General features: G+C 49.2%; 3 protein-coding genes across 3 annotated transcripts; all 3 read left to right on the forward strand.

Moving 5' to 3' along the window:
- Positions 1-227: 227 nt before the first annotated feature.
- Positions 228-1,637, forward strand: AFUA_3G10140 (class I SAM-dependent methyltransferase). The gene has a single exon (XM_749513.2). The coding sequence runs from the start codon at positions 427-429 to the stop codon at positions 1,231-1,233; it is 807 nt and encodes a 268-aa protein (XP_754606.1). The 5' UTR covers positions 228-426; the 3' UTR covers positions 1,234-1,637.
- A 2,648-nt stretch (positions 1,638-4,285) lies between these two features.
- Positions 4,286-7,113, forward strand: AFUA_3G10150 (uncharacterized protein). Its single transcript, XM_749512.2, has 2 exons — positions 4,286-5,343; positions 5,409-7,113. Exons 1-2 carry the CDS (start codon positions 4,913-4,915, stop codon positions 6,499-6,501), a joined length of 1,524 nt encoding a protein of 507 aa, XP_754605.1. The 5' UTR covers positions 4,286-4,912; the 3' UTR covers positions 6,502-7,113.
- Positions 7,114-7,227: 114 nt separating this feature from the next.
- Positions 7,228-11,253, forward strand: AFUA_3G10160 (Zn(II)2Cys6 transcription factor). Its single transcript, XM_749511.2, has 4 exons — positions 7,228-8,334; positions 8,409-8,520; positions 8,601-9,331; positions 9,386-11,253. The coding sequence occupies exons 1-4, from the start codon at positions 7,931-7,933 to the stop codon at positions 10,806-10,808; spliced, it is 2,670 nt and encodes an 889-aa protein (XP_754604.2). The 5' UTR covers positions 7,228-7,930; the 3' UTR covers positions 10,809-11,253.
- Positions 11,254-11,275: the final 22 nt, after the last annotated feature.

Consider the following 11,275-nt stretch of genomic DNA (forward strand, 5'->3'; position numbering starts at 1 on the left):
CTTAACAATCATGCAATATTGAGCTTCGATGGATAGAGCACCACAGAGGAATGGAATCAAAATCACTCCCTTGATACCTCGAAAATTCTTTGAGGCCTATCAACTTAGGCGAGAAAATCCGGCAGACCCAATCCGATAAAATTATTATCACTCGCAGTCATGAGTGTATCCCGAGCAGGCCGAGCAGCCTTGAAGAAGGCTAAAGTGCCTGTGTCCGGTCCCAAAATCCCGACTGTAGAAAGACCAAGGTCAGTACGATGTAGAATGAGAATTCATCCTTATTTTCTGTCATCATCTCGTTGTCTCAGACGTCTAACTTAGAGTAGCTCCAACCGTCCGGCGGCTCCTGTGCTGCCGAAGCGCGCCAACCCTCATTTATTGAATCTCAAACCAGAGCCTGAGACCCCTCGACTGTCTCCACGAGCCATGACTGTTCTGGGAGTCTCAGCGCTCACCATCAGCACCTATTGCGGCTATCTCTACGCTTCCTATAGGCGGGAAGTAAGTAATGCGAAGTCACTTGATGTTCCCCAGGATGTATCAGACCGGTACAACCGCACCGCACCCAACTTTGACGCTGAAGTCGAAATGTCAGAGAAGGTGATGCGTATGGGCAAGAAACGACAAGACCTTGTCCGGAAGGCGCGCGGGAATGTCTTAGAGGTGAGCTGCGGTACAGGTCGTAACCTGGAGTATTACGACCTGGGGGAAAGACGCGGTTTTGATGAAGACGGAAAAGCAGTGATCCGGGGCTGTCGCTCCGTCACCTTTGTCGATCTTAGCCCGCAAATGATAGAAGTCGCACGCAGCAAGTTCAAGAAGCTCCATCCGAACTTCAAAAATGTGACGTTCCGTGCGCAGGATGCGAAGGACGTCGTTCCCCCCTCGGCGGGAGAGAAGCCAGCATACTACGATACCATCGTGCAGACCATGGGGTTATGTTCGATGCCGGATCCTGTAGGCACCCTGCGCCATTTGGGATCGATTACAGAACCGAACAAAGGGCAGATATTTCTGCTTGAGCATGGTCGGTCATACTACGACTGGCTAAACAATATCTTGGACAATTTGGCCCCTGCGCATGCGGACCGGCATGGGTGCTGGTGGAATCGGGATATTGGCGAGATTGTTCGGCAGAGTGGGTTGGAAATCGTGGAGGAGAAACGGTGGCACTTTGGGACAACCTGGAAGTATGTCCTGAGGCCAGTACGTGAAAGTCAGGATGCTAAATGATGACGATCGGGAGATGCATTGACATAATTGACATAATTTTGTATATCAGATAGACTTGATTTTGTATGATCTGTGACTATATGAAAGACAGTAATGGCGCATGCATGGCTCCGGAGTCGATCATTGCATCAATATGCGGTCAAAGGTCCGTTGATATGCTCGACTTCTTGGGTGAGCAGTTTATAGTGCTTGTTTGTTACGAGACGGAGTTACGATATCTGAATCGTAACATATTTTGACATGATAAGATGGAGCAAGAGGTTGTACTCCGTAAGCGGAGTTCCTAGCCCCTCCATTATGTATAGATCATGACGTCTACCTTTCGTCTCGGAGGAGCTCATCTTGGTGTTTGATCACATACACCACCGCCGATCAACCTAATAGAACTGAATGGAACTTCTGCGGTGAAGTCTCTCGGCGATCTAGAGGGTTACGGAGTAGTTTTGGCTCCTGAGGACGGGAATACTCCAAATGAGGTCAATATGGCGTTGCCAAATGCGGGGTACGCGGAGACTTTGTAAGGTATATATCTTGTTTAGCGATCTCAGAGTTTCCAAAAAGGACCCATCTGGATCCTTGATCGGGGCTGATGGGCTGGATTCTAGGCGCTTGGTCCAATGATAGAGCTGATCTCTGGTAATATGAGTTATGTGCTCGGTCATGTTTGAGACACTGGTTTTATTGAGATGTGTCACGGTGAATTTGAGGCAAGTCCTGACTGGTCAGTCATGAGAGAGAAAACCAACAGTATTCCGTAACTTGTTCTAGCACTAGGTAAGCAAGTAGTCCGTTCTATCTGTGGACCTGTCGTTCTAAATGTATGGAGTTGTTGACATAGACACTTGTTGATAAGGCTTTGATAAGAGGGTGTGTACCCCTCTATCCCTCTTCCTAAAGCGCGGATCATGGGTAGATATGCCATACATGAGTCAATAAACAATGCAATATCGGTGCAGATAATACTCATACAGCGAAGTCTAACATGCGTGGTTAAGCAAGGACGATGTACATTAACGGTCTGCGCTGTAGATTAAGCATGACTGCATGAGAAACACCTAACGAGACAGAGATGATACCCTAGAGCACTGTCTGCATGGGTTATCCCTAAAGCGACAAAAGATTTCAGATAAGCATAATCATAAATCTCCTTTGTCACATCAGCGAGATACTCAAGTCCCTGAGGCTCTAAACATAGAATAGAGAGGTGTGATATGGTAGCTTGGCAACAAATAACAACAGGGATGCTTGGAATGAGTGCACAGAGTACGGAGTAGTACTCGGTATTCTGTACTCTGCGCATCCCTTGCCGCCCCGCTGATACATATCACATTGCACCTAGGCATGCATTTGAAACTGGGGAACTACCAGCCGATGTGCGCATTCTCCAACCTCCTTGTTGTTTTGAACCTACGATCAACCGTTACCACAGGAATTTGCCCTATCCGTTTCAAGGACAGTCTATCTACAGAGTACCCATCGGTTTGGTGTACAGCACGCTTGCTTGGAGATTAATGGAGTACTCCGCAGGAAGGGCGGTATCCTCCAACAGTTATACTTTTCAAGCCAACAGAAAATGAGAGTGACAGAGTCAGCATCAGAAAAGCAAGGAGCGGCAAGCCACTGGCAACTGGTGACTGGCTTGCAACATTGGACAACCCAAATCCGGAAATTTTGAAAGTGGTAAAGAATCATGACAAGCCTCACTGTGGCCCATCCGATTGGATTTTCTTCCACTCTGCTGCACAGCTCGGAATTTGCTCCAATGTTGACAATTGTATTTGCTGCTTGATGTACAAAAAATGGCTCCGCTAGGAACGGGTGGTGTCACGTCTTGAATCCACTTTTCTGGATGGGAAGCTCTTTAGAATTTCTGTTAGATTCCATCTTCTTTTTTGAGTTAGTCCCGAAATCAACATACTACGCGCTAATGCTGGCTCAAACCTTCCTCCCTTCTCCGTTTCCCTTTTTCCCTCTCCCTGTATCAACTTTCTGTATGGACCGTGGACATCACCTTTCTAACCTCCGTTTGTCCTTGACAACCACGGAACCAAGCAAGCTATGATGCATTCACTGACTAACCTTTAATGGAGATTCGCCTCCATATATGTCCTACAAGCTTGTGATTGGGAGCTTCAAAGATACTTGACCATGACTTCTGTTTAGCAAAAGGTAAACTAGCGACGATCGGAGAATGCTCATCTATCGAGTCGGTCAAGAGGCAAGTCTACCCTACCATAACGGTACTTGGCAACTATCCAAGTTGTTGGCACGCCAATGCCTCTCTAGAAAGTTGGCCTGGGCAAAAATGAGCTGGCTCAATAATAGTGGCTAGTATCGGGGCGATGTAGGTAACCGCCATACTCCTTGTTTGTTTTCTATATATTCAAAAGAAAAATTTCTGCGCAGCAACCAGGGTGCTGGACCGTCTTCAGCTGGTCTCGCTGCCAGCGCGGGAGCCTAGCAAGCAATACGTAGCTACCCGATTCGCCTCTTTGCTCGCTCCATAATGGTGCATAGCTCCACCATGGAGCCCATGCAGAACCAAAGATGGTCCTTGACTCCTTTGACCAGTCAGATAGTCCGCCATTTTTGCTAGTCGTCATACTCACATGGCTGGCCCCACTGTACTTTTGCCCCTTTGGTCACTTGCTTGTGAATCTGTGATCCGTCTTTCTGAATTTCAGATAGATAACTACTCCGTACCAGACATCCAAACGCACATACAACTACTGCCAGGCGGTTTTGCCTAGGAACAGCTATGGCGGTGAAGACTTTGACCATCTAGGCTCTTCTCCTGCTCTAGCTTGTGTCGATACTGTTCGACTAGCGCAACCTGAGGACATATTTTGTGATAATAAGAGGATGTACTATTATGGAGGTATGGAAGAAATGGTTTTGCTTTTCATCTTGCTCCGTAGTCGGTACCATACATAAGGAGGCAAGCATTCCTGGTGGAATAAAACAGTAAAGAAAAGGCCGGCCCTCTTCTGGTAATCCAATCAACGCCACCCTAAATAGCCCGCCCCGGTTTTTTTTTTTTTTTTTTTTTTTTTTTTTTTTTTTTTTCTCCATTATTCCTCTTCCACCCTTCTTTTCCTACTTTTTTCTCCCTTCGTAACTCCGTAAATCGTAAGAAGAAAATCTCTAGGGAAAAATACCAAACTCCACTTGGTCTGCACACCCTTTCTTGTTTGCCCTTTCGGAAACAATTGTTAATTGTGTCCTCTCATTGACCCATAACAATCACAATTCTTGGGATCAACTGGCCAACGAGCTGCCCTCTGAATATTCTTCCCTTTCTGTTTGTCTCCCGCCCATCCCAACATCCCATCATCGCCATAATCTCCATCTATCCCATCTAGCTACTCCCTCTTTCTCCTTTCCTGCCCCCTTCCCTGTAAATTGCTTCCCATCTCGGTCTCCATCCTTCTACCTATACTACTATTCCTCGCTCGTGTGTTATTATCTGGTATCATCGTTGTTAATCATCTACTCTATATCAACGCTTTATTGTCGTTGATTTAAGTAATATTACTTCGCATCGCTTCCCTTTAATTTCCGAACTGTATTTTGTTTGGTTGTTCATTACCTACTATACCATACCCATATCTCAACTGCTTCATTGTTCTTCCCTTCCCCGTATATTACTTTCTCCATCCGCAAGTCTATTCTACACATTATGCCTTACAATACGCGCCGCAAGTCGTTGTCTCTTCCTTCTCTGGGTATTCATCTTCCCAATTCATCTCGTCGGTCCCCTTCTGCGTCGAAACAGCCGCACGCGACCGACGATCCACTGCCGCCATCTAAAAAAGTAAAGAGGTCGCACGACTCGGTATCATCATCACCGGAACCTTCGCCATCCTCGACTTCTTCTACAGATGCAAAGGACCAGCAAACAATACGGCCCAACGGAAGACGCGGAATTTATGAGCATACGCCCCCTCCGTCCCCTACGGACGGAACCGCTGCGCCCAAGATCGACATAGAAGGTATCAACGACGACATCGTCGTGGGGGTGATTGAGCAACTAGAGAAGACGGGAAATCGCCCTCACCTAGTTAAGGAGCTCGCAGCCATTCTCGTTACCCTCAACGAGAATGTCGCAAAGTATGCTATCCCCTAGCCTTGAAACCGTCTTATGCTTGGAAGCTAACAGTCTCGCTTTTGCCTAGCTCCGCCAATCCCGCTGCTCTCTTGTCTTCGCGACTAGGCACATACATGAAGCGCCCTTGGACTGCTCTGGCGCCGTGCCCTATTGCAAAGGAGTTAATTCCTATACATCCGCGCAAAGTGTATTACTACCTCACGACATTACCGCGTCGGCCTATCCCGGAGAACTCAGATGATGTGATCATTCCAGGTGTTGATGGGAAAGACTTCACGCCTAGCGTTTCCAACGCTGACCTGGATGATGAGGAGATGATGGCGCGGGAACGATCGCTTAGTCCCGAGGTTGACCTGTCCTCGCCTGACTTCGAGGAAGAAAATATCGATCGTAGTGCAGGACGCCCTGGCCACAGTTTTAGTGAACATCACAGCCATGCGCGCCTCATGCATTCGAATCGCGCCGCATCTCCGCCGCTGGAGGGCGATGAGAAGGAGTTCACGCAGACTGCCAGTGCTGTTCGCGAGCGGGCCTCGGAGCAGAAAGCAGCCACAGAGAAGTCCTCTGCTCTTTCGGATGCTCTCAGCGAGTTGGAAAACGGTGTCATGAGCATTTCAGAGACCTCAATCGAAAACAGTCCTCTTTCCTCTATCAACGAGGAGCGCCTGCCGGATCACGAGGACAGCGATTACTTCTCACACGGAAACTACCAGGCTCAACAGCGGTTACAACAGCAGCTGGAGTTGGAGCAAGTTGATACCGATTCTGTGGCTGCGTCGGCCCTATTCGGGACCTCGCCTTCCCCATCACTCGCATCGGTCGCGTCGTCGCTCTCGTCAGGGACGAGTGCCGCGTCCGATGACGGTCTTGAAGTTGAGGACCGTGCGACTGTCCTCGCCAGTGCTCTCCAGATCAGCCTTCCTGAAGATCCTAGTGCTCGCTCGGTCTCCACCCTGAAGCGATCTATTGACATGTTGAATAGTGAGCTTCCAGACATTGAGATGAAGATGTCGGAGCTAGCTGAGCAGGAAGACAAATTGGTGCTCTCTGGGAGAATCCAGGACATGGATATGGACATGGTCTTTGATTCGTGGCGAGAGCTGCAGAATCCGGAGACTGTAGAAGTCGACGAACTCGACGAGATGTTCGGTGAGATCTGAACATCTCGTGAGCACTCCATTCGCCTGTCGCGATAGATTAACCTCTCGCCTGGGTGACTGCGACGGTCCACAATCCAATCGTTTGCACTGCAGAGCCTATGGCTCTTTGCATGCATCCCACCGATATTACTGCGTCCGTCGGAACTGGTTTTTATTTCTCCACTTCGCAAAGACGAATCCTCCCTCTACCTTCTCGCATCCTGTGGCTGCGAGGGATATCCCTGTTATAATCTTGCACTCCCTTTATTTGTTTAATGTGCGCCCTACCTTCCGCGTTGCTTCTCTGCGCCTCCCCACCTTTGTGGCCATTGAGCCGGCTTCACTGTATATATATCTATCGTCTTTTTGGATTTCCGTTATACGGCACTTCGAATATTGTCCAGCTGGTCTTGATGTATCTATGTCTTTCCTATGTTCTTCTCATACACAATTTGTGGAAGAACGGTTATTTTGCGCTTCATGCAAAAAGCAAAGAGCAAAGAAGCATTTCTCAAAGATGAGAAACGGTTAAAGAAAATGGGAGGAAGCGAAATGCGTTTGATGGTCTCATGCCTCTCCTATGTACGTTATCTAAATGAAACATCATCACAAAAACATGTTCATCTATCTTCCCCTAAGTCATCGTAGAAGGGAAACAGTGTTACGTCTCATGATGCCTCATCCCTAGTCATTCCCTATCTTGTATCTGTATCTCCATCTCTATATTTGTATCGCAAGGAAGGTGGGGGGGGGGGGTTATCTAATACTCCATCACTATGGAAAGAAAAATCAGAGTTTAAAATCATTTGTGGTTATGGGATCCCTTTTCCATGCTCTCCCTCTTTCTTTGCCTCTCATAATCTCAATCCTGCTCTCGGGGAGGAGTAGGTACCTAGCTGTTATCCCCTCACAGATCTCCCTCCTGTCCTCCAAAAGAACAAGGCAAATCTTACTCGTTCCATAAGATAACCAAGTACTGATCTTTCGATCGTCCACCATCTGTTTGGCACCTGTTTCTTCTGCTCCGACGCCACATTTGTGTCAGGAGTAATAATAGGCAGTGATCCTTCGTCTGTGTTCTGTGTCGTTCGGATATCTTTTCAGTTTCCTCCTGGCTCTTTCCGTGGGCTCATTTCGTGAGCCCTTTTCACCAATATAACATACTCCAAGCACATTCGATTCAAGAACGGCACAGTGATTTGGCCTGTTTCTTGATAGCCACGTTTTCATACCGGTCCTGAAACAGGGTCGTCGGCTTAGAGTCGTTACACAATGCCCATTCTATTGTTGGCCGCTCTAGACTATTTTGGAACAGAGTCTTGATATCAAAACGCAAACACCTGTGTCCAAGGCTTCCTGAACCAACTTACCCGGTTACACTCCTCCGGATCTACATCATCCTCCTTCTGCACACGAGTTCAATCGTCGCCTCCGGAGAGGGGAGTCCAGCATGGAAAATGCTCCCTCCAGTATCCCCGAGTCGGGAAGTGCCGCGATGCGGGGCCAGATGCCTTCGCATCCGCCACCACAACAAGTCGATCGCAATGAAAAAGCTGCGATCAACTCAATGCCGGCCGTCGAGCTCAAAGATTCATCATACATGCAGCAGATCTCAAAACCCTCGCCGCTAGGTCCCAATCGATCTGGAGCGAATGAAAGTGCAAATGCGAAAGTTGCGATCCCCAGACAGCGCTCGACTGTCGCCCCGCGCTACAGTCGCCGTGTGCCGCGAGCGTGTGAAAGCTGCCGAGCACGAAAGACGAAATGCAGCGGTGATACTCCTATATGCAGGCAGTGTAAAGAGTTGAGGGTCACGTGTCGATATCCGGTGTCATGGAGGGAGAAGACAAAAGGGTACGTCGTGGGTCTGTCGTGTTGTGTGGGCTTACAACTGATTCGTATGGTTTTTTTTTTGGCCACGGACACAGGCAGTTGGATATATTGTCAGTCAAAACCCAAGACTATGAGAATCTTCTGCGAGAGATCGGGAGCATGGTGGATAGTCGAACTTCGGAACGTATCAAGAGCATGCTGGACAAAGTAAGAGCCTCCGGCGATATTCCTTGAGGAGTCTTCATTCGATTGCGCTTGCCCCTGCTAATTACCCGATTGTCAACTAGTATAGTGGAGAGAGCAGCAATAGCCAGGAGAGTTCCTCGAATGATCCGCAGTCGTCGGTGACGCCCAAGGAGGAAGAAATGGAGCAGGATGAACCGCCATCATCCCCTTCGTCGATTGGTTCGCTAGATGCCATTGATAGGGTGGAAGAAGATTTGAATCGGAGTGAGAGCTCGAGGGCTACAGGGTACTTTGGCAAAAATTCAGAGCTCACCTGGATGCAGAGGGTACGACGGGAGGCTGAGCAACGCGTTCGGAATCAGTCAGGAGCATCGGATACGAAGCCTGAGGGTGACTTTGCTCTGCATGCCGTGAACTATCACCTAGACGACATGGATATCACCGTCCCGGGCCCCGTACAAGTGTACTGGATGCCACCTCGCCATGTGGCGGACAAACTTTTCGAAGACTACCTGACCACAGTTCACCCTTTCTTCCCCATCATCAGTCGCACGCTGTTTAGCGCACAGTACAGGACCTTTTTCGAAAGCGCAGGGCGGCCTGGTGACAAATGGTTGGCCATTTTGAACATGATTTTCGCTATTGCATCCAAGCATGCACATCTTACACAGGCACCTTGGCGCGGAGACGAACGTGATCATCTTGTGTATCTGACACGGGCTCGCATCCTTAGCATGAATGGTGATACGATCTTCAATCATCCTGACCTGCAGCAGGTACAGGTTGAAGGTCTTATTGCGTTCTATCTTCTTGCATCGGATCAGATCAACCGGTGAGTACTATAGCACCCAGTTCCAGCTTTCTCGTGGTGACTGACCCTTTCCAGAGCGTGGAGAATTGCGTCCTTGGCCGTCCGATCTGGTATTTCTCTCGGGATCAATATGAAGAACACCAGCGAGACGACGCCCAGTATATCCAAAGAGGCACGTTATAGGGTCTGGTGGTGCCTGTATACGTTCGAGCATATGCTTGGAGTCATGACGGGTAGGTCAACATGTATTCTAGATGGTGTTTGTACAACGCCTATGCCCCTGCCCTTCGATGAGGAGCAGCTACGAGAGCCGTTCGCGGCCAAGCTTTTGGCGGACCAAGATATGCGGCAAGCGTATATCGAATCAGCGATGGCAAGTTCGTATGTTCGTCAAATGCCCTTGAATCCGCCAGGTGGCAGAGATGCTCAACTCGCGGACAAGCCACGGGACGCCCAATGGTTAAAGAGTCAGCCCGCGAGCCGGGCCTTGTGCTATCTATTCTACACCGACCTGGCTGTGATCGGTCAGGAGATTGTCAACAGGGTTTACTCGCCAGATTGCGTCAACACACCGTGGCCCCATATTGAGAATCGTATTGGGGAGCTTCGAGCGAGAATCGACCGCTGGTATCACAATCTTCCCGAGGTGTTTGACTTTGCCCACAAGATGGCCGAGGAGGACCAAGAACTGCTCCGTTTGAAACTTTTCCTCGCGTTCCACTTCTACAGTGCTCGGATCACTCTTGGACGACCATGTCTGTGCCGTCGTGACGCACTTCCGAGAGATCCGAGCAAAAAGCCGACTTTTAGTCACGGCATGGCTGTGGTATCGCTCGAGTCCGCGCTTCGGATGCTCGAATTGCTACCTGACGAGCCCAACGCCATACAGCTCTATCAGATCTGTCCCTGGTGGTGCAATTTGCACTACTTGATGCAGGCCGCGACTGTCCTTCTACTCGAGCTATCCTTTGGCAACATCCATATGCCTGAGGAGGAGCCGAATTTCTTTGCGGCCGCCAAAAAGGCCGTTCGCTGGCTCTATGCGATGTCTGAGTGCAGTGCCGCATCACGGCGTGCATGGCAGCTGTGTGATAGCAATCTCCGGCGAATCGCTTACGGCATGAATTACGACGTCAGCGACATGCCCGAGTCTGCCTACGAGACAAGACCAGCCCACCCCCTGAGCATGCAACCACAGCGCTATAATCCACAAAACACCAATTTGACATCTACAACCATGTGTTATGATGCCACAGACGATCTCAGTCTTCTAAATCCCACTGCCGCCGGCGGGTCCCAGGAAACCTACCAATACTTCCAAAATTCCCATCCGTCTACGGTTTCGCATTCTGAAAAGATCCCCAGCCTTGATCTGCTGTCCTCGGCCAGCAGCAATCCTCCCAGGGGCGATGCCTTTTTCCCCTATGATCCGATCAGCAGGGAATTCATCCAGTCGTTCTTCCCCGTGGCCGCCGACGAGGAACCATGGACGCATTGACGAAACATGCAACGTATTGGCCCTCTACTTTTTCCTTTTCTGCAACCTACTACAGTTCAATAGTTTGTCTCATGGTCTATTTCTAGTTAATGATCACTTGACCTAACGAATATCCTCGCACTGCCTATTATTATACCAAAGGAGTTCTTTTCTGTTTCTGCGCACGTTTTCCTTCGCTTTGGGAGTTCGGCTGGGGCGTTGAGCTTGTGGGGGTCGAAGGCAAATCATGATTCAGTGAGTATGGGCTGGCACTTCAGGTGGTAGATGCAGCGAGGGACGGGCTAGGGTTTGAGTGGTTTCACTTTGGAGTCTAAGCTAGGCTCCTCTTAATATGTTTTGCGAAGTGTCATGAGCCGTCGGCGGTGTTGGCAGACTGATACCATGAGTCCACGACTTCGGGACTCGATTACGTGTATGGCGTACGGTGAAAGTGAATAATATCAGACACTTTCTTGGGATTTAGCCAA

This window comes from Aspergillus fumigatus, chromosome 3 (assembly GCF_000002655.1).
Source record: "Aspergillus fumigatus Af293 chromosome 3, whole genome shotgun sequence".
NCBI classification, from domain to species: Eukaryota; Fungi; Ascomycota; class Eurotiomycetes; order Eurotiales; family Aspergillaceae; genus Aspergillus; species Aspergillus fumigatus.

Excerpts from the sequence above, each read along its gene's own strand:
- AFUA_3G10160 (XM_749511.2), top strand. The coding sequence starts at position 7,931 with ATGGAAAATGCTCCCTCCAGTATCCCCGAGTCGGGAAGTGCCGCGATG. Across the intron at positions 8,521-8,600 it reads TCAAGAGCATGCTGGACAAA|TATAGTGGAGAGAGCAGCAA; the intron begins GTAAGAGCCTCC and ends ATTGTCAACTAG. Across the intron at positions 9,332-9,385 it reads GCATCGGATCAGATCAACCG|AGCGTGGAGAATTGCGTCCT; the intron begins GTGAGTACTATA and ends GACCCTTTCCAG.
- AFUA_3G10150 (XM_749512.2), top strand. The coding sequence starts at position 4,913 with ATGCCTTACAATACGCGCCGCAAGTCGTTGTCTCTTCCTTCTCTGGGT. Across the intron at positions 5,344-5,408 it reads CTCAACGAGAATGTCGCAAA|CTCCGCCAATCCCGCTGCTC; the intron begins GTATGCTATCCC and ends GCTTTTGCCTAG.
- AFUA_3G10140 (XM_749513.2), top strand. The coding sequence starts at position 427 with ATGACTGTTCTGGGAGTCTCAGCGCTCACCATCAGCACCTATTGCGGC.